Here is a 22,294-nt window from a genome sequence, read left to right on the forward strand (position 1 = left end):
TCTTTTTTAAAATAATTTCCCACATGAACTGCTATTTGCACATTTTTACTGTAAATTTCTAAGTTAAAATCTGTAAATTTTTGTAGTAATCTGTAAATCTGTAATTCTTACTGTCATTTAATGGTCGAGCATTGCACAGCAATAAGCATTTCACCTCATGTCATACTGTGTATGGTTTGTGTGTGTGACAAATAAAATTTGAATTTGAATTTAAAGTATGAGAGGAAAGAATATGTTTATTGCTTTTCATCTTTTATTAGTGAATAGCAGAAATGTGAAACTCTAATATACCATTCATGGCTGAAAATCATGAAAGGAAAGTGTGTGAAAGAGACAGAGATAGTCTTATTTGTAGTAAATCAGGTGCCTTCTTTCTGAATTTTCACTTAGTGGTGCAGTAACGGTTGGACAGCGGTGGCTGTGCTATGCAGATAGGAGCTAATCTCTTTGAGGGAGACGAAAATGAAACAATTTCAAGCCGTAAGCTTTTTTCCCCGTAGACATTTCATAACTGGACAGCTCTCAAAAGCAAGGTGAGAAAAGTGGAAACTGGAAAAGTCAAAGATTATGCCATAAAACTGGGTGTATTAAAATATGAAGGCTAAGATTCAGAGGAATGAAAGTGACATACACCGGCTACAGACGAGCTGTCCATGGTATAATCCTGCCCAGTGTGTACATCAACATTTAAAAAAATCAATGGCAAAGCTGTAAGCCAACATCCAAGCCAAATTTCTGTGTTTTTTTAATTAAAGAGGTGTAGAACTGTGCTTTAGATAAATGTTCTTCATGGGTTGTAGTTGTAGGAACGCTGGACCACATAGTCTGTAAAAGAAGGAATCCAATCTTTGGTGAGAGTCCAAATGTATGTGAACCAGGGGTAGAAAAGCTCTGGCTGTCTCGTAGCTCCCGTGATGATGATGTTCAGGGCGGCCTCTGTGGCGGGGTAGGCTGGCATGTTAACCTTTCCCCTAGGACACAAAAAATTCTTGCAATTAACTCATGTAAACAGCACAAATGATTTGACTGCAAATCTTTTTATGCATACTAACTTGACTTTGCTCATAGCTGTTTCGGTGTCAATGAGCCCCAGTGTGCACACAGAGATGGACACATTGCTCTTCTTCATAGCCAACTCATGACGAAGAGACCCAAAGAACCCATTCAAGGCACTTTTTGTTGAGACGTATGGAGCTGTTAAGGGACTGGGCATTTTACCTGTGAAGCATCAACAGCTGTTAGGAATTTTCTGGAGTTTTCAAACTTAACATGTCTCGACTTTCCTCTGCTAATCGATTCTTGGAGCTGCTTTTGGTTGCTCCATTATGTGGTTCGATAACCAAGGAGTCACCACAGCGGGTCGCTCCGCATGCTTGACTAGGCAGCTTTTTCTTTCTTTACACTGGATCCCCTCAGGGAATGTGTCAGGAAAACTGGATGGTCCACTACAGGACATTAGGCAAAAACACATATGATGGGTAAGGTGATAAATATCACTAATGTGGCTAAATTAATTAAAACTTGAAATTTTGATTTTCTCCGAATTATTGCATGGTCTTTACTTTATGATGTAAAGTGGCTTAAGGTGACTGTTTTTGTGCTTTGGTTGAACTATAAAAACAAACCTACCTGCAAGTGAGGAAACAATCACCAGCGATCCTTTATTTTTCTCAAGGGAGGGCAAAGCTTTCCAGGCCATCTGAATATAGCTGAAGAAATTGATCTTTGTACACAAACAAACATTCATGACTGAGGGCATTCCTTTCATTTTATGTTTCTGATAGAGCATCAAAACGCTCCGTTACCTTCATCAGCCACTTGGCATGTTCTACGTCTCCATCCCACATGGCGACACGGGTCGAGCCGATGTGATTGAGAACCAGGTAATCCAAACCTCCCAGCTTCTTCAAGGCAAAATCTACCACTCGATCAAGGTCAGACTCATTGGACATGTCTGCTGCTATATAAAAAGCCTCCTGGGCTCCCAAACTCAGACACTTTTCTACTACCTGTTAGTCACAATCAATAAGAATGGCATGAGTCATATAGCTAAAACTGCTACTCCAAAGAACTAAAGAATATCCTCATGTACCTCATACTGCCTTCTGAGCTGCTTGATTTCTAAAATATCATCCCTGACATGACTTACATAAACACTAGAACTAAATGACAGCATCTTAGTAGATTTTGAGTAGTTTGTATTGACTGACCTTCTGCAGTGTGTCCTTGCTTCTTGCTGTAATAACAATCTTGGCTCCAAAGCGGGCATAATGATATGCCATTTGTTCGCCGATGCCTTTACTGGACCCAGTCACCAATACCTTGGCACCTCTGAGAGATTCTGTGGCAAAGATTAAATATACTATACTAATGGCATGTCATTATACTAATACACAAACATGGTAAAGGTGTAAGTGAAGCATTTAATAGGAATAATGCAGATGTGTTCAACGACCTGGAAACAATCCTTGCTGTTAATTGTCACTTTATAAATAAAATATAATACAAGCCAAAACTGTGTCCTCATATGCTCTTGGTGTTATGGTCTGTTTTGACTTTTTGCAACCATCCAAATAAAAAGATTGCACTTTGTTATTTTTGCCCGCCCAAGTATTGCATTTGGAACCCCTACACCACACAACCTGAAACTTTCAGGTTGAAGGACATTTGGAAAAGTTTCGGCCTTGACAGTAATGTATGAGGTGGTTAAAAAGTCATATACTGTGCTTAATCAATAATCTGCCTTTTCAGGGACTTCTCTTTGTCCAAGAAACACTGTTTTGTTTTTGAAGTGATTCTGAGATCTTATCTTATCTTTTAATGTCATTGACATCCAGTTTTTTAAGTGTTCACCCCTCATGCTTGATAATAGTTAAAGTCTTGTTTCCACACATTAACAAAAAGGAGAAATATACAGAACTGAAGTTTGGGAATATCAGATATCAGTATATCTGCAAATGTCTACAGATGGAAACAAATTAAATGCTATTGTCCATTTGTGAAACATGCTTATTTAAAATGCCAGAGTGATATACAAGGTGTGGTAGGTCGTAAACCGGCTGGATGCAAAGCGTTGTAATTGTTGAATGGAGCACATGTCATGTGCAAGGGCATAACCAACAGTTCATTGACACAAATCAGATTAATTCAAATTCATTGCCTGTAAAAATCGAGGTGCAAATCTCATAAACACATATTCTATTCATATAGAAAACAGAAAACATATCAAATGTTTAAAGTGAGAGAACATACTATTTAAATAACATTGATCTTGCAGGGCGAGTGAGGAATTATTATTATTATTTTGATATATATATTGGGTGGCTGTAGCTCAGGTGGTAGAGCAGGTCATCTACTGATCGGAAGGTTGGTGGTTCGATTCCCGGCTTCCCCTAGTCTGCATGCCAAATATCCTTGGGCAAGATACTAACCCGAAATTGCTCTCCGATGCATTCATCGGAGTGTGAATGTCAGTTGTGCTTGTGTGAATGGGTGAATGCACAAGTTGTGTAAAGCGCTTTGAGTGCTCAGAAGAGTGGAAAAGCACTATATAAGAACTAGTCCATTTACCATATATAAATATAACCGTTACAATCAATCAGAATGCAATGCTGCAGAGACACCTGATCTCTTGCATGTAGAAACTTTTCCATACTCCTGGAATCTTTTGATGACGTTATATAATGTCAGTGATAGGATATTTCAAGTTTTTGCTATTTTACGTTTTCCTCCAGCTTTTTCTTTTTGTACCACTTACTCTTCTAGTCTTTCGTTGCCCCTGCCCCAACATTTTTGAGACATGTGGCTTCCATCAAGTTCAAGATGAGCTAATATTATTCTTAAAATGGTGAATTTTCCCGGCTTTTGTAAGTTCTCCATGTTCTATTGTGAATAAAATACGGGTTTTGAGAGTTGCAAATCATTCCACTCAGATTTCATTTGCACTTTAAAGTCGTTAAATTGCTTACTGTTTTCATAAAATATCCTAAAAACAATAAACCTTTACTATCCTTGTTAAAGAGATATGTTTGGTCCATGCAAATCAGAAAATTATGTTATATGAGTTTATTTATTATGTGTAATGACTTTACATGTTTCATTCGGATGAGCTTAAGTTTCACAGTCCTGACTGTATGGCAAACATTTGATACGGAAAATGCAAACTATAATATCTGGGAGTAGGTGACGAGGAGAATACAGGAATATATAATTCACAAATTCATTCACTTGGCTTGCTTTTGCTGTGTGTTTGGATCATTACTCATCTGTAATGGGAACTTCTGTGCCATCAGTTTTGCAGCATTTAACTGAATCTGACAAGTGGTAGCAGAATTCCTCCTGCTATTTCTATCAGCAGTCTTAGATTCATGTTATTTCCTGTGAACCATTTGAATGCAAGTTCAACAGTTGAACGTCACTTCAGACCTGTTATCTGCTTAATTGATGCACACGTCAACGTACAGATGTTTATTAGAGATTACTTTTAAGCCTCAATCAAAATCAAAAGCAAGGTCATGAGTTAAAAGATAACTACTTCAGTTTTGGAAGGCACTGCACGTTTTTATTGTCCGCACAACTGTTTCAATCAGTCAAACATTAACTACAGAGTGCAATGATCTTTTACCTCGTATGAATCTTTTAACTTTAACGTCTAACCTAAGTAAATGTCATATGCAGACTCCTTTAAAATGCTTTCATACACTGTTTTCACGCCATTCATTCCATAAACAACACCCCAGCCTGTTGCAACCTGTAGCTCTAATAGCACCGTCTTTTATCAGCAGAACTGCTCTTTAGGTCATTGAACCAAAGTTTACAGATAAATATAGATTAATACTTGCACTCAGTAACAATAAAAATAATCGTACTTTACCTGCATCAAAATTGCTGGTCCATCTGATGGCCAGGAAAGCAACAAATATCCAACTTAAAATAATCTTTATGAAAGCTTCCATTTTTAACAGCTGGCTGCTAGTTGTTTTGAAGTGTTGGGCTTTAGACAGTTCACGTTTGAGGACACAAACTGCCTTTTATGCAACCGCATCCCATTCACACTCCTCCTGTCACTCTGTAAGGAGGCGTGTTTTCAAAAGTGGTGAACTTCAATAAGGCCCGCCCTCAAATGCAAAGAGAAAGTGCTTTTTTATCAACACATTTCCTTACAGTAGCTTTAACTTTTTATTTAATAAACTGCACAGTGTTTGATTTAATTAGCAATAAATAAATCCAAAAAGATAAGACATCAAATGCCAGTTTTAGTCTGTCATGTTTAGCATCTACATGGATGTTAAAAAAAAATCACCCACAATAATTATTTATCTGAGCTGAGCACTAAATCAGACAAAAAGCCTGAGAAATCAGACAGAAACTCTGTGTACAGCCCAGTTGGATGATAGATGATAACAAATGAGACTGGTTTGTGAGTTTTCCAGTTGGGGTGGACAAGGCTAAGCTTTCAAATGAATTCAAACTCAGTCTTGGTCTTTGATTTTGGTTTAATAATCTAGTGTGGAAAATTGCTGCCACACTGCACCCTCGGCCTGAGCTTCGAGGATTCTGACAATTAGTGTTGATTCGTTTAAACTAACATAATCATCCTGCTGTAAACAGGTTTCTGTCAGGCAGAGTAAATCAATTTGTTGATCAATTATTAGTTAACATACTAACAGGGACTCAGAAGGAATGAGAACTAGCTTTACAGGTATACATAGTTACTCAACAGTCACCACAGATATGATGAGTCCCAGGGACGTCACTAGGTTTTAAGGACAGGGGGGGCTTAGCCCCCAAGAGATGCACACGATATGAACGAACGTAGTGAATGAGCACAAAATTTCACAAACAGAAAACAAGACTGAGAAATTGTTTTCCTACTTTTTTGGACAGATTAAACATCCTAGGCCACCAATAGATCTATTGTTTTATTTCAGTCTGTTTTATAATACAGTACAACAAGAAAACAGAAGAAATGTGTTTGCTGCATCAATAACAAGAAAAAAACTGAAAATAAAAAAATACATCATTTTTATGGCTGCAATCACCAGTTACTTGGTGGGTGGAAGCATCAAAGAATGACGTCTATTTAAGTGACGTCTATTTAAGTGCTATTTATGACACTATGTTTGCACTGAAGCACCGCAGCAATTTCCTAATGTTGTAAACCTGCTCAACATTTGGCAATAAACCCCTTTCTGATTCTGATTCTGATTAAGAGTGGCAAATCGGTCAATCACTCTGTTGTGACTCAGATGCTTTTTCATGTCTTTTTCAATAGACATGACTGCAAGACCGTGAAGTCTTTTCTGACCCATTGTTTGACGCAGCCAGGAGTGCAGCCGACGCAGTGCAGCCGACGCAGTGCAGCCGACGCAGTGCACTAAAGGACCTTTCGCACGAGCAGCTGCTGACAGGCACTGTTAGGGCAACTTGGATGGTTGCCTTCAGAGAGGGAAACATGTCTGAATCGAGGAGGTTGTACACAGACAACATATTTTTGGGTGGACATCCAGCCTCTGTTTTCCGGGTAAGAAAGTTTCTGGCCACCAGAACCTCCTCTTTTTTCAGGTCAAGTCTATAGTGCTTTGCAAGTTCATTCAAGTGTGGTTCACTCAAGAAGTTCTCAGATTTAGGACTGCATGCCTGGATGCCTTTTAGCAGCCCTGCGTCTACACTGCAAAATCTTTGATCAAGCTCGCCAACCATCCGATCCACACAAGGGAAAAGTAACTCTCTTTTCAATGTGTCTGAGTTGTTCAATTCAGTGCGTGAACCCACAGTTGCCTCCAGGACAAAATCCTCCATTTTCCTCTGCTTGTGCCTTGTCTTGGCACCTGGTTCAGGGATACTGTGGGTGTTACACAGGGCCTTGGTTTTCTCATACAGCTCTGTAGCAAATGCATCTGAGTGTTTGCCCTTAAGTGTCTCACACACAGCTTGTTTGCAGATAAAAGCTTCTGCCAGGTCTAAAGTCTCTTTCTGCAGGAATTTGTGGAGTCCTTCGGTTACAGACAGAAACATCAGTAGTGCATAGACTGCTGAGAACTTGTAGAGCTTTGCTCTGAGACCAACAGCTATGGGGGATCCAATTGCAAAAAACAATTGAATAAATAAAATAAATAAATAAATAAATAGATAAACACCAAATTATTTAGGGGGGCTTAAGAATATTTTAGGGAGGCTTAAGCACCCCTAAAATAGGCCTAACGACGCCACTGATGAGTCCTCCATACTGTCACTAGATGGTGCTGAGGTCTCAATATTAAAGCAGCTCTAACCCTCATATTCTCCTCAAATATTACTATCATAGGCAATGGTTCACATACAATTGTGAACCAACATCAGTGAAATAGTCAGAACATGGAAATGTTCTTGTCCAGCAGTCAAGTGTTTTGTCTGCATTACTGTACACATGATGTGCAGAGAGTGTGTGCATGCTCCTTGCAGATATATCTCTTGCATTGTGCACAGGTCTTCCTAATCTTTGAATCACTCCTGGTGGGACAAACCTGGCACCTGCCTGTGGTTTGTACCACTGGAAAATTTGGGCTGAGACTTTTCTTTCTGTTACTTTGCTTTCTGTTAAGTCTCCTTTTCTTTGGTTTTGCATTTCTAATTATTTCTCCCGAGTCCACATGCTGGCTTTCTTTATGAGCTTGGCTCTCTGCTTCAGGAGAGCTGTGATCACTTTACTCATAAGGAGGAATCTCCATAAAGGTATCAGTCTCCTGCTTCAGTCCAACCTGCTCGCCCTCATGACTTCTACAAAGTTCCTCCTGTTACTCTTTAATCTGTGGAGGCTCTGGGCCATCCTGGTCCAGACTGGAGTTCCTCTCCTGCTGGTCTGTGAGAACCTTCTCCTCGTAAACATGCTGCTGTTAGAGGTCTGAAAAGACAAATACAGAATAAAATGGCAGAAAACAAACATTTGAGGAATATATACTGTTCTGAACCATTAGCAGGTGGCTCACATTTACCAGTGAAATTTAACGTGCACATATGTGACCAATTATTTGGGCGCTGATGCAGATGATGGTTTAGTCATAAACCATCATCTGCCAGTACTGACATCATTACTCCAGTGCAGTCACCTTCTTGCCTGCCTTCTGTGAGCTAATCAGCCTTTTAAATCTCAGTGCTCTTTTGACTTTCTGCCTTTTACACTCTCATTGTGCAACCACTGAACCTAGCCATGTGGGAAGGCACAAGCCCATTACTGCCACCTAATGGACTGGAGTGTGGAGAGAAGAATTGCAGGGGGAAAAAATCAAAAACTATATTCTTTCCATCAATTTTATAATTTGAAGATACTGATATAACAGATTGCAAATTTTCTGTGTTTCCTTCCTTGTGCTGGTAAGCTACGGTGAAACTTTAGTTTTGGTCAATTTCTTTCAACCAGTCTCTGGATCTTTTGAATATGAATATTTTACATTAAAGTTGATCTATAAGTCTTGTACTACTATTCCTTGTGATATTCTTTTTGATTTTTCCTTTCAACTTGTGCTGCAGACTTGGATCAACAGACCACATAACAAGTATCATTAATCATTATTTTAAATAATATGGTTTATTTGAAGAGTTTCAGTCAGGTTTCAGAGCTTCAAATAGTTTTCTTCCTATTCAAAAGGGAGTTTTTCCTTCCCACTGTCACCAAGTGCTTTGTCAAAGGGGGTCATATGATTGTTTTATGTATTATTGTAGGGTCTACCTTACAATATAAAGTGCCTTATTGACTGTTGTTGTGATTTGGCGCAGTATAAATGACCTAGGTTTCGTTGTGCCTGTGGCTGTCAGTCAAAGCAGACAATTGCAATAGTAGGCTAACCTTTTTGTAGCTCCATAATTAAACACTAATAGTGGCATTGGGGTTAGCACATACAAGAAAAAATCTAAATTTAAAGTTATTAGGTCTTCATACCTTCAAAGTGCAGAACAAATATTTCACTGGCAAAAAAAACATTTTTTTCCATTTGCTTTTATGTGCATTATCATACCTCACGTTATTTCATTCTTGACTTTGTTTGCTTTGGGCTTCTCTATTGTGTCACCCAAGTAGCTTCCTGACTGCTCTTCTCCACTAAGCTGTACTGACCTGGAATATGCTAAACTGCATTTTATGGTAAAAAGATATTTCTGTCAGACTATGGATGACTTATGTGGTCTGTTATTATGATCTACCTTTCCTTCCTTTCATTAACCACAATTAACACCAACAAACATGTCAGGAGGAAGCTGGTTTATTTTTTTGTGTTCATTATCAGCAGCAACAGCAGCAACACGAAACGTATTCATTTATTTCATAACCAAATCTCATGTGAGGTATTGTGTCTGTGTGTGGGAGGGCTGAATGGAGGGGTGAGGTTGTCTTATCAGTAGTAAATCAGACTTTTTTCTTCTGAGTTTTCAAGTACTAGTGCAATAATGTTTGGACAGCAGTGGCTGTACTATTGACACAGACACTAATGTCTAAAATGTTAAAATAGTAGCCTAAAAAGTAAAATCCCAAGTCCTGAGCTTTTCTATCTGTATACATTTTATTACTGGACTGTTCTCAAAGAAATGATGAGAAAAGTGGAAACTGAAATGTCAGAAATGTTCCCGCAAAACTGGGTGCATCAAAATGTCAAAGAGCTAGGCCAAAATCCAAATTAAATGTTGATATTTATAATTAGGAACATGTATAATTGTGCTTCAGTTGTGCTGAATAAATGCTCTTCATGGGATGTAGTTGTAGGAGTTCTGGGTCATATAATCTGTGAGAGAAGGAAACCAGTCTTTGGTGATAACCATAAAGTATGTGAACCAAGGGTAGAAAAGCTCTGGCTGCCTTGTAGATCCCGTAATGATGATGTTCAATGCAGCATCTGTGGCGGGGTAGGCTGGTACAACAGTGACGCCCCTAGGATAGAGAAAATTCTTACACTTAATTCAAAAATATCTCAAAATACACAATGTCAAATATTTCTGCATACATATATTTGACTAACCGGACTTTCTCCATAGCTGAGTCGGTATCAATGAGACCGAGTGTGCAGACAGAGATGGACACGTTGCTCTTCTTCATAGCCAGCTCATGACGAAGAGACCCAAAGAACCCGTTCAAGGCAAATTTGGTTGAGGAATATGGCGCCACGAAAGGAGAAGTTATTTTACCTGTGAAGCATCAACAACTGTTAGAGTAGGAGAAGCGTCTTCAGTAGCTTTCTTGGAGCTTTCAAACACTGTCAGAACTGGTTACGACGGGGAGTCAAAGTCCATTTTAAACGCATTAGAGAACTGCTCTTTTGCTCAAGCCTGTGTTTAATATTGCTCTTGTAATCGTCTGTTATTGTATATGATTCACAAATTTCTATTCATTTGTCTGTACTGAATGTCAGTTGTTTGGTGTAACTTCTGTTTCCCCTTTGGCCATTTCAAATCTCTGAGCTCTGGAAGTCCAACTTTTCATCTTTTGGTCTAGTTTAGCTGTTCTCAAACTGTGTTAAGGGGCTCTGCTGAGGGGCCCAGCGCCACTGCAGAAGGGAAGGTGGGCAGGTAATGAGCAGGAAAAAATAACCAACTTGATGCAGGTAAAATACTTTTCTTAGAGTTTGCTGATTCTAATATACTGACCTTTAGTTCACTTTTCAACTTTGGTCACTTTTATTCTAACAAAGCTTCTTTCAACTGCTCCCTGAATCACAAACCACAATGGATGGTTTTGGAAACTGTACTTCTTAAAGTACTTTTATTGCACCATGTTCATTCACTCATGAGCTGCTGTAACATGAATCAAATGGCTGAATTGCCACCTCAACATCCAGTCAAGTTCTGTAGAGTCTTGCTAATGACCTACTAATTTTATTCAGGTGTGTTGCAGCAGGGACACATTTAAAAGTTTCAGGACAACAGCCCTCGAGGACTGGAGTTTGACAACTGTGCTCTAGGGGAATACCCAGGCATTCCCATGGTACCCAATAGATCTAATTTCTCCTGTCATACTTGTGTGTGCCCTGAGGCCTCCTGCCAGTCTGACATGCCAGGAGAGGTCTACTTAAGAGTTCTACTTAAAGCACATTGTAAATGACTGAGGTCCTCACCCTATCTCTAAGAGTGAGCCCAGACACCCTGTGAAGGATACTTTTTTCAGCCACTTGTATCTGCAAATCTTATTCTTTTGGTCACTACCGCCAGCCCATATAAATAAACGAGCATAACAAGGTAGACTGACCAGGAAATCGACAGCTTTGCTTCTGCGGTCAGCTTTGTGGTCACTTTCATGCTTCATATTCCTCAACTTCCTACCAAAACTTAGGCTCCTTCCCCATTAAAGATGTCCCCATGTCCCTTACAGCAAAAAAGCCAACAACTAGACTATCAGTACTTGTGACTTTGACTGGCGCCCAATCCAGAAAACACTTTCCCTCTACAGATTCTCCTGCAGATAGTTGACCCATGGTACAATAGACCTTTTGGGCTTGTTTTAGTTGAGCTCCACAAGAATTTATGGCCCAGCCACCTGGTGCACACAATCAAGCTCCAGAGTGGCTTATTAACTCTTGTCATCATAATACATTAAGTTAATCTTAATTACTGTATTACTGTACTTATTTATCAGTTGCAGTAGAAAGTGCCTTTAAAAAATGTCAGTTTAATTGTATCTGGTGGGTGAAAGTATTAGGAGGTATATATGTGTACACACAATTTGTATTTGATAGTTTGTCATCATCTGCATAAAAAAGTATAAAGTATAAAAATGCTGAAGAAAAATAAACCTACCTAAGAGCGATGAGACAACAACCAGCGATCCTTTATTTTGCTCAAGGGAGGGCAAAGCTTTCCAGGCCATCTGAATATAGCTGAAGAAATTGACCTTCACAAAGAAACATTCATGAATCAGCATAGTCTCTCCATTTCCTGTTTTGAATGACCATCAAAATACTCAGTTACCTTCATCAGCCATTTGGTGTGATCCACATCTCCCTTCCACATGCTGAAGGGGCTAGGCCCAATGTGATTGAGGACCAGGTAATCCAAACCTCCCAGCTTCTCCAGAGCATAATCCACCACTTTGTCAGGGTCAGCCTCATTCGCCATGTCTGCTGCTATATAAAAAGCTTTCTGGGCTCCTAAACTCAGACATTTTTCTACTACCTAAAGGCCAAAATTATTAAAAATGCACATGGTTAGTTAATTGAGAGAACTACAGAATGTGTCTATTCATAACTGTCACAAACCAACACAAGTAAATGGCAATTTATGAGCAGAATTTCAACAGTTTATTACGTAAACTGACCTGCTGTAAGACTTTCTCCCTCCTTGCTGTGATAACAATTTTGGCTCCAAAGCGGGCATAATGATACGCCATTTGTTCACCAATACCTGTACTGGCCCCAGTCACCAGTACCCTAGCCCCTTTGAGAGAATCTGAAACAAAGGTTTACCGTATTCAACACGGAATGGAATTGTTTTAATACATGAAAGGTTAATAGAAACAACAAAAAATATGTTATTTCTATTAGTCAACAATAAATAGAGTAAATGACCACAGTAACTATGGCATACATTATTAATGTGTCTATGCATGCAGAAAAAGTTTTTAAGTGAACTTGATGACAATGAAATAGTTTCCCATATGGAAAAGATATATATAAATCTTATAAAGTTTGTATCTGTCTTGTGTGAAACTTGTATGAAAAGCATACAAGAGTGAAAACAGATATAAGATCCCTTGAAGAATTATATAATGAAACTTGTATGTTTTGGATACTTACTAAAACAATATATGAAAGTAATGAGAAAGTGGCCACTTTCATGAGTAAATCATATAAGTTTTTACTATTTCTTTTCCATATGGGTTAGTTTATCTAGAATCATTCTTTAGGCAGATATAAACCCTAAAAAGATAAGATAAGCTTAGCCCTCCATATATTGCTTCAGGTCAAAGGGCATTTGAAACTTTTCCATCTTGAGAAATTGCAAAATGCATACTCTTCATTTGGACTAGTAAAATGCTTGGATATTGGATATTTATTTATTTCACCAGAATTTCCATGCTGTATTTTGTTTTTGAAGGTCCCATATCACTTGTTTGTTGCTTTAATTCTTTGCCTGGTGCTATAAAGATTTAAATATCCTGCAGGTTTGAAAATTTTCACTCCCCATGCTGGAGAATGGAGCCATATGTCAGTACCGTTTTCCCCTCAAAGGTTTAGCTAAATGTGCTATCAACTGCATGTTCTCGCTCTCTTATTCCACTTCTTATTCCCATTAAGGGTTAGGGTTCATGAAGCAGACATTCAAACTGCATTTTATTACTAACCAAAGCAAACACAAGGCATCTGAAACAAATCGTCCTGCGCTGTCGTACATTTGTGAAATATAGGCATTTAAGCTTTAAAAAAATGTGGTTGTAATGGGCTAAGTTTCCATTCAGCTTAAACACTCCCAAGAAAATCTCCAGGACTCAGACGATTGGATTCCAGAAGTTTTTACTGGGCACTTTTTGTGAAACTGTAAACACAATACAATGAAATATACTGTAAACACAATACAATGAAATATATGAAATGTATTATAGATGCAATAAGCTCAAAGCATCTGGCTAATTATCACAGCTTGACAGCCTAGCCGCATAGCTTATATGAGACACAATAAAGTTAACCGAATAACAGACAACGGTTCAAAACGCTTCACCGCTTAATTGTACAAAATGAATTATACTCACAGACTATGCCTTAGCGAAGAGAAAAGGATTAATCCTGTAACGGCGGTTGAATGAGCCCACACGCTAATATCCCGAGTCACACAGTAGATTCACTTTCTGACTCTCAGCGTAAACTGCTCTCGTGTTGTCATGGTTACGAAAATACACACACCGCTCTAAGCTACGATAGCGAGATAAAGAGAACACAAAGAACACATTTCTGGGGGCATAACACTCCCCGCTTGGGGTCTTTAAGAGCCCACATCAATTGGCAGAGTCAGACTTTGGAGAAAGAAGCAGAACTACTTCTGTAATGGGACGAGAGAATCCTCTTCTATTTCCATCTTTAACGACCTCCACTTCGACTCTCCGGACCAGACCGTCCTTCCCTGGAAAGGCTTTCGTGATGATGCCCATGGGCCACTCATTTCTCTCTGCCCGATCATCCTTTAAGAGAACTACGTCCCCTTCTTGAAGATTCGGCTGTTTCCCTTGCCACTTGTGTCGAAGTTGCAGTGTTTTGAGGTATTCACGCCTCCATCTGTTCCAAAACATGTCTGCCAGGCCCTGAACTTGTTTCCACTCCTCCCTGAAGAGATCTGCTTCCTCGAACTTGCCTGACGGCAAAGGAGGCGCGGAGCCTGTTTTGAGAGTCAGGAGCATGGCTGGTGTGAGGATGCAGGGCGACTCGGGGTCGGATGACACTGGAATGATCGGCCTTGCGTTCATAATTGCTGCTACCTCGGCCATAAGCGTGGTCAGAACCTCGTGCGTCAGGCGAGACTTTCTCTGTTCAAGCAGCATGCAGTCCAAGATACGGTGGGCAATGCCGATCATCCTCTCCCATGCGCCACCCATATGGGATGCATGGGGTGGGTTAAACACCCAGGTGCAGCTCTGTTTACTGAGGTACTTCTCCACCCTGTCGAACCCTGAGTTTTCCTTGTCCATCCCCAGCTCACGGGAAGCGCCAACGAAGTTAGTTCCGCAGTCCGAGCGTATCTGCTTCGCGGGGCCCCTGACCGCAAAGAATCTCCTCAAGGCGTTAATAAAGCTGCTGGCACTCATGGCTTCGATCACCTCAATGTGCACTGCCCTGGAACACATACACGAGAACATCACCGCCCATCGCTTGGAGTTCGAAACTCCTCCTCTTGTGCGGCGTGAAACGATGCCCCACGGTCCAAAGACATCGACACCTATGTAGGTGAAGGGAGGTGCTACTTGTAACCGTTCTGCCGGCAGGGCTGCCATCCGTTGATGTTCGGCCTTCCCTCGCAGCTTCTTACAAGTGATGCATCCGTAGAGCAGACTGCTGATACAGCGTTTGGCTCCCACGAGCCAAAAACCTGCGGCCCGAACGGCACCTTCAGTAAGATGTCTCCCCTGGTGTTTTACTGCTTCGTGATAGTGGGACACAAGCAGAGTTGCGAGGTGATGCCGGCCAGGAATGATGATGGGATGAGTCTCGTTCATGCCTAAGCCTGACTGCTCGATCCGACCTCCTACCCTGAGTAGTCGATCCTGGTCCATAATGGGATGCAATCTCCACAAGCTGCTGGAAGATGGTATGTCGACTCCAGAACCGATACACTTGAGCTCTTCCGCGTAGCACTCACCCTGGACACTCTTTACGATGCACACTTTGGCTTTCAGCAGCTCCTCTTCTGTAGGACGACAGATGTGCCAGCCTCGACATTCGCCCTGCGTCGAGCGAGCGAAGGAGCTAGCTACGTGGATCAAATGTGCAATGGCTGCATGGAGTGTGCTGAACTTGGAGAAGCGTTCAAAGCGTTGAGGGCGTACCACGCCTTTAGCAACATGGGTGAGTTTCGTTGTCACCTGTGGACGCACTTCGGCATCGATGTCGGGGTCGACAAGATTGTACGTCTCTTGAAGCTCGGATGGATGCCCTGATGCGTCGCAAAGAAAGGCTGGTCCTTTGAGCCATGGTGTACTGCTGAGCAGGGCTGATGCTACAGCTCTTGACCCAACGTCAGCTGGGTTAAGATGCGTTGGAACGTACTTCCACTGGCCGGGACAGGGTGACTGAAGGATACGTTGGACCCTATTGTGTACGTAGACATAAAATCTCCTTGACTGGTTATGGATGTATCCCAGTACGACCTTACTGTCTGTGTAGTAGGTGATGTTGTCATACGTTGTGTCCATCTCTGCGACTATCATCTCGGCGATCTCGACGGCGAGCACAGCAGCACAAAGTTCAAGTCTAGGGACAGTTAGGCTAGGTTGGGGAGCCAACTTCGATTTCCCAAAGACAAACCCAATCTCAGTTTGTCCCTGCTTGCCAGTTACCCTGATGTAGGCTACGGCCGCTATTGCTCTGACGGATGCGTCGGCAAAGACGCAGAGTTCTCTCCTTAGGGCTCCTGTGGTGGAGAGGGACGTATAAGGCCGTGGTATTTGGAGCCCCTCCAGGTCTTGAAGAGACTGTTTCCATCTAGTCCACTCGGTCTCCATGTCTTTGGGAAGGGGTGCGTCCCAATCTTCCGCTTGCAAGGTGAGTTCTCTTAGGATCCGTCTTCCATCAACTGTGATGGGTGCTAGAAACCCTAGGGGGTCGTATAGACTGTTCACGGTCGAGAGTACCCCTCTGCGGGTGAACGGCTTCTGATCGATCTCGATCTGGAACGTGAAAGTGTCCGTGCGCATGTTCCAGAACAGTCCCAGGCTACGCTGGATAGGCAGATCATCGATGGAGAGATCCAGGCCATTGAAATCCTGAGAGCGATCCTGGGAGGGGAATGCTCTGATGACCGCGGAACAATTTGATGCAACCTTGTGCAGCCTGAGGTTGGAAGCCGCGAGCATCTTCTGCGCTCGCTGGAGAACTGCGATGCCTTCTTCCTCTGTACTGAAAGACTTTAAGGCATCGTCGACGTAGAAATCGCGGTCGACGAATCTCCTAGCATCGCTGCCGTAGTCGGCCTCTGCTGCCTTAGCCGCCCGCCGCAGGCAATACACTGCGACGGCAGGCGAGGGGCTGTTACCAAAGAGATGCACCCGCATCCTGTAATCCACGACGTCAGAGGTAGGGTCATTGTCTCTATACCACAGGAAGCGGAGAAAATCCCGGTGGTCTTCTTTCACGATGAAGCAGTGGAACATGTGCTCGATGTCGGCGGTGATCGCAACCTGTTCCTTCCTAAACCTCATAAGAACACCTAGTAGGCTGTTATTAAGATCGGGACCACTGAGTAAGACATCGTTGAGCGATACTCCCTCATAGGATGCACTGCTGTCGAAGACCACGCGGATCTTGTCCGGCTTCCAGGGGTGGTACACGCCGAACAGGGGCAAGTACCAACGCTCCTGACCGGGTTGCAAGGGAGGGGCAGCTTCTGCGTGCGCCTTCTTGAGCGTCTTCTCCATAAACTCTAGGAAGTCGGCTTTCATCCGTGGTCGTTTTTCCAGTGAGCGCCGAAGTGAGACGAGGCGTTCGAGAGCCTGTTTCCTGTTGTTAGGGAGTCGCTGCCTTGGTGACCTAAACGGCAAAGGTGCGACCCAACTGTTGGAGCTGTCTTGGCAACACTCGGCTTCCATTATCCTTAGAAACTCCAAATCTTCCCTGGATGGAGCAAGTTTGTGGTCGTTGGGAGTGCGAGCGAAGACGGTTTGCCCCAAATTGCCTCCGATTAGCGTCGTCGGGGTTCGCGCTGGATGTTGTTGATAGTCACGTGCTTGTTCAAACACCTCTGTTACTTTCATCTGGTTGTTACATGGCTGGAGATGGCTTGTACGACCGTTCCCTAGAACGGCTGTTTTGTAGCTTCTCACCTCCGGTGGTCTGTGAGCACCTCCGAGGCACACGTCTCCGACGATGACCCATCCCAGGTCAAGCCTTTGGGCGAAGGGAGCATCTCCTGGGCCGCTTATTTGCTCTCGGACCTTGTGGACCCGTAAGATATCTCTGCCCAGTAAGAGAAGAATGCTGGCGTCTGGGTCCGGAGGTGGTATCTTGTCAGCGATGCGTTTTAGGTGGGTATGATGATAGGCCACACCGGGGGTGGGAATCTCCGCGCGGATGTTGGGAATTTGGTTACACTCGAGGAGTGTAGGCAGAGAGATACTCAGTTTCTCGTCCAACGGCTCTACGGTGTAGCCGCTGGCTCTCCTTCCTGATGTCTCCGTACGTCCCGCGCAGGTCTTTAGTGTGTATGAGTACGAGCGCCCGGAGATCTTGAAGGCTTCGAAGAACTCTGACCGCGCGAGGGAGCGATTACTCTGCTCATCCAATATAGCGTACATTCTCTTGGCTTCCTCTCTTCGTCCGTTTGGGAACACCCTGACGAGACAGATCTTAGCACACGCTCTAGCACTCAGACCTTCCCCACATACCTGTGTGCACGTTGCGTTGACCTCCTGGTTATCAGCTTTGTCCTCCTCCCCGCTATCCTCTGAGATGGAGGGGAACGATTTAGATTTCCAGGTAGGTGGGTGAGGGTGGAGGGCTGTCAAGTGGGCAGCGCTACCACACTCGGTGCATGTTATCTTGGCTGTGCAGTTCTTTGCAAAGTGTTCTGTTGACGAGCAACAGCGAAAGCAGACGTAGTGTTCTTTCAGAAGCTGTTTGCGATCATCTAAGCTCTTCTCGCGGAAACCTCTGCATTTCCTCAGAGGATGGGGTTTTTTGTGCAGGGGGCAATGTTTATTCGGGTCAATACGTTCCCTGCTTTCCTTAGACTCGAACTTGGCAGTGCCTGAGACTTGTGTTTTGTGGGTGTGAACGGACGTCTTCGTGGGCCTCTCCCATTTATTCATTCTCTCGTTTGGGGGGCTTGGCGTGAAGAGGTTGAAACTTGGGTCCGTACGTGCTTTCGCCTCGGTGCGGATGAAGTTCACCAACACGGAGAAAGGTGGGAAGCTGACGAAATGTTCTTGTTTGTATCTCGTCCCGTGGTATAGCCACTTTTCTTGTATGCTGTATGGAAGTTTCTCGATGATGGGCTTAATTCCTCTGGAGGTATCCAAGTACGACATGCCCGCGAGGTAGCCATCTTCTTTAGCGGCTTGTAGCTCTGACAACAGGTCGGCTAGATCCCGGAGTCTCCGTGGATCTTTTGTCGTGAGCTTTGGGAAGCTTTCTAGTTTGCTGAACAGAGCTTGTTCGACGGCTTCTGGGGAGCCATATAGTTCGTCGAGGCGCCCCCATGCTGAGCACAGTCCAATAGTTGGATTCCTGATGTTGACCGTTTTTATTCTTCTTACCTGCTCTGTTGACTCCTTTCCCAGGTGTCTGGTTAGGAGGTCGAGTTCTTCTGCAGCAGACAGGTCTAGATTGGCAATGGCGTTCTGGAATGATGTTTTCCAGGCCCAATAGTTTATTGGCTGGTCGTCATATGCGGTGAGACCTGAAGTCACCAAGTGGTTACGAGCGAGATATTTGATGAGGTCAGTGGTTGTAGAATGGTCGTAATCACCTCCGTAGAGTGTCCCATGGATGGGCTGATGCGTGGGAAACGTAGAATCTCGTTTGGGGTTCTGCTGTAGGAGTGGAGTTGGAGGGGGGTAGAAGGGTGACTTGGAGCTCTGTCGTGTTGGTGCGTCGCTTCTCCAGGGGCCCTGAAGAGCTTGGTGTGGCGTAATAGCAGCAGGAGCGGCAGCTTGGGTCTGAGCCGCGTTATGCGGGTGAGTGACTGGCTGAGAAGGGGGAAGGTTATTTTCTGTAGCCGATAGACCCTTGGCGCTCAGGCTGGCCTGTTCGGAGACAAAGGCGGCTACGCGCTGGTCTTTGACAGACTGGCGGACCAGGCTGTTAACTTCGCTGCGTACTTCGAGACCCATATCCTGCAGACCAGCTACTAGGGAGTTCGCCTCAGCAACGGCGGCATCCCTTTCTTTTTCATCGATTAGTGCGTCGAGGCTGGCTTGAATACGTGCTTGCTCCACTTTAAGCTCGATTTCTCTTTTTGAATGTGCCGCTCTAGCTTGCGCGGCTTCAGCCTTTGCTTTTGCCATGGCAATGGCTATGCTGATTTTTGAGCCAGACGATGTACCAGATGAGCGACTGCTCCTTGAGCGCACACACTCTGACTGGTTGTCTCCATTTCCTTTGTCAGCATTGCTACGTTGTGACATTGCGTGTCGTTGGGTCTCCAGTATCGGGAGATGTCGGCTGCGGCGAAGTTTTCCGAGGCTATATTGGAGGCTGCTTATCTCTCGATAATGAGTAGCTCCGTACAGCGGCGATCCTCGTATCCCTATTAGCTGCGTTGCAGTCTTTTCACTGTAATGGGCTAAGTTTCCATTCAGCTTAAACACTCCCAAGAAAATCTCCAGGACTCAGACGATTGGATTCCAGAAGTTTTTACTGGGCACTTTTTGTGAAACTGTAAACACAATACAATGAAATATACTGTAAACACAATACAATGAAATATATGAAATGTATTATAGATGCAATAAGCTCAAAGCATCTGGCTAATTATCACAGCTTGACAGCCTAGCCGCATAGCTTATATGAGACACAATAAAGTTAACCGAATAACAGACAACGGTTCAAAACGCTTCACCGCTTAATTGTACAAAATGAATTATACTCACAGACTATGCCTTAGCGAAGAGAAAAGGATTAATCCTGTAACGGCGGTTGAATGAGCCCACACGCTAATATCCCGAGTCACACAGTAGATTCACTTTCTGACTCTCAGCGTAAACTGCTCTCGTGTTGTCATGGTTACGAAAATACACACACCGCTCTAAGCTACGATAGCGAGATAAAGAGAACACAAAGAACACATTTCTGGGGGCATAACAGTGGTATTTTATAAGGTTACAGTGTTGCAGAGTAGAGCACATGGGATATGCAAGTATACATAACACTAGTTCACTGACATGGACCGCATAATTTCATTGCTTGCGGAAAATTGACTCTACAGTGTGTTCTCAAAATGTGAATAAATGCTGCATTCTCTCTTTGGTAAGGCCTTGGTCACATGCGGAGAGCAGATTATTATCAATTACTCGCTCACTTTGTACTGTTTCTAATACATTTCTTGAACAAATCATTAAATTGTTACTATTACCTTTCCAAATTGGCAGTAATACACACCCACACCATAAAACTGCCTTTTATTTGTTAATAATGTGGCATGTATTCTATTATTTCTATAATTCTAATATGAATTGTTGGTTTAATTTTTTCAGATTTTATGTATAATTTTTTTTTAAATAGCAAAGTCTGACCTGGCATTTTTACTCAGAATGCTGATATCTATAGATATCTGCTGTTGTTTTTGTTGTTTTCCGGGCCTTCTGTACATTATTTTTTTTCAAGAATGTAACTGGTAATTTAAACATTCCTGTGGTTTCTGGTTTTATAGCTCATGTTTTTGCTTTTTCAGCCTTTGATTCCATCACTAATTCTTTGAAACCCATATTGAACATGCAAATTGATTTCTTGGACTCAACTTCAGATCTTTTATCTCCTTAATCTGGCTATACCTGACCATAAAGCCTCAAATTATTGGCCCGGGTGCTTTTGAGCTTCAAAAATCAAATCAAAGTTGACTGCACATGTATTAGATATCTATTAAAAACAGACTTCATATGTATAACAAACAAGAAAAAAAAAACAAGAAAATCCGTCATGATTTAATTCATAATAATTAGGAAAAAAATGACGTAAAATATTGTAATTATGACTATAATAGTGAGGTGTTACGAGATACTAAGTTATAACTGTGACATAACCGAGTAGGCTAGCTAGGACTCCTTCACGTGAGTCTTACCTTTTTCATGTGAAATCTTCATTTTTAAGTTAATTAAATCCGTAAGCGTGACTCTATTTAGCTGTTTTCAACTTATACATTGCAAATCCATACCACGCATATGTATGGACCACTGTAGGTCCAACACCACCTAACACATTATTGTCTGCTGGACAAACCTGCATGCCTGCTGCAAGTTTGCAACTAAAAACAAACAAGTACTTTCTCACAATGACAAAGAACAGAGTTTACCAGCATCAAATCTGGGTGAAGTCCATTTGGCAGCCAGGAAAGCAACACATATACTAGCTAAAAGAATTTTTGTGACAGCGCCCATTATGGCAGTTTGGTAGCAACTGATCGGAAATGCTAAGCTTTAGAAGTTTCTGCCAACTTTCTAGTGATGGGTCGTTCGCGAACGAAATGGCTCTTAGAGCCGACTCTTTGACGTGAACGACGCGAGCCGGCTCCTTATCGCGAGCCGTCACGTGGGTTTTTGTTTTTTTTTCTTTCTCTCAGCCTCTCTCTCGCACTTTTTTTCCGCTTCACTCTGCACGCGAGCCTTGTGCTTTACGCTGGGCAGAGGGGGGAGGGGCGGTAGTTACACTCAGTAGCACAGGAACAGAGCCAGAGAGAGAGAAAGAGAGGCAGGGACAACAACATTAGAAAGGTATAGTAATCATCTACAACTATTTTCAGTTGCAGATGATAAAGGATTGAGAAAGTTTATTCATGCAGGTCCATATGACAGAGAATATGCATGTTCTTTTAGTTTTCATATTATAATTTATATTTAATTGTGTTGTGGTTTGCAGTGTTTTGTGTTCTTTTCACTTTAAATTTGTGAAAGGAAAAAGCTGAAAATTTAAATAGTTAAAAC

General features: G+C 42.5%; 2 protein-coding genes across 2 annotated transcripts; both read right to left on the reverse strand.

Annotated features, from left to right (window-relative positions):
• Positions 1-273: 273 nt before the first annotated feature.
• Positions 274-5,010, reverse strand: LOC146641408 (hydroxysteroid 11-beta-dehydrogenase 1-like protein). The gene is made up of 6 exons (XM_085398267.1): positions 4,874-5,010; positions 2,211-2,341; positions 1,806-2,009; positions 1,630-1,723; positions 1,053-1,218; positions 274-971 (listed from the first exon to the last, which is right to left on the reverse strand). Exons 1-6 carry the CDS (start codon positions 4,953-4,955, stop codon positions 788-790), a joined length of 861 nt encoding a protein of 286 aa, XP_085254393.1. The 5' UTR covers positions 4,956-5,010; the 3' UTR covers positions 274-787.
• Positions 5,011-5,377: 367 nt separating this feature from the next.
• Positions 5,378-21,879, reverse strand: LOC146641409 (hydroxysteroid 11-beta-dehydrogenase 1-like protein). Its single transcript, XM_085397492.1, has 6 exons — positions 21,667-21,879; positions 12,275-12,405; positions 11,929-12,132; positions 11,758-11,851; positions 9,987-10,152; positions 5,378-9,898 (listed from the first exon to the last, which is right to left on the reverse strand). The coding sequence occupies exons 1-6, from the start codon at positions 21,749-21,751 to the stop codon at positions 9,715-9,717; spliced, it is 864 nt and encodes a 287-aa protein (XP_085253618.1). The 5' UTR covers positions 21,752-21,879; the 3' UTR covers positions 5,378-9,714.
• Between the last annotated feature and the right edge of the window lie 415 nt (positions 21,880-22,294).

The sequence above is a fragment of the Rhamphochromis longiceps genome, linkage group LG23 (genome assembly GCF_057381845.1).
Source record: "Rhamphochromis longiceps isolate RC_006_pf linkage group LG23, R_longiceps_female_GT1.1, whole genome shotgun sequence".
NCBI lineage: Eukaryota > Metazoa > Chordata > Actinopteri > Cichliformes > Cichlidae > Rhamphochromis > Rhamphochromis longiceps.

Bases quoted from the DNA above. Each gene is read 5' to 3' on its own strand.
- LOC146641408 (XM_085398267.1), bottom strand. From the start codon at position 4,955: ATGGAAGCTTTCATAAAGATTATTTTAAGTTGGATATTTGTTGCTTTC. The intron at 1,724-1,805 runs GTAACGGAGCGT...TTGTGTACAAAG, and splicing joins ATGCCAAGTGGCTGATGAAG to ATCAATTTCTTCAGCTATAT. The intron at 1,219-1,629 runs GTAGGTTTGTTT...GATGCTTCACAG, and splicing joins GATTGTTTCCTCACTTGCAG to GTAAAATGCCCAGTCCCTTA.
- LOC146641409 (XM_085397492.1), bottom strand. From the start codon at position 21,751: ATGGGCGCTGTCACAAAAATTCTTTTAGCTAGTATATGTGTTGCTTTC. The intron at 12,406-21,666 runs GTAAACTCTGTT...CCTTTGTTTCAG, and splicing joins TTCACCCAGATTTGATGCTG to ATTCTCTCAAAGGGGCTAGG. The intron at 9,899-9,986 runs GTTAGTCAAATA...TCTCTATCCTAG, and splicing joins TCAGCTATGGAGAAAGTCCG to GGGCGTCACTGTTGTACCAG.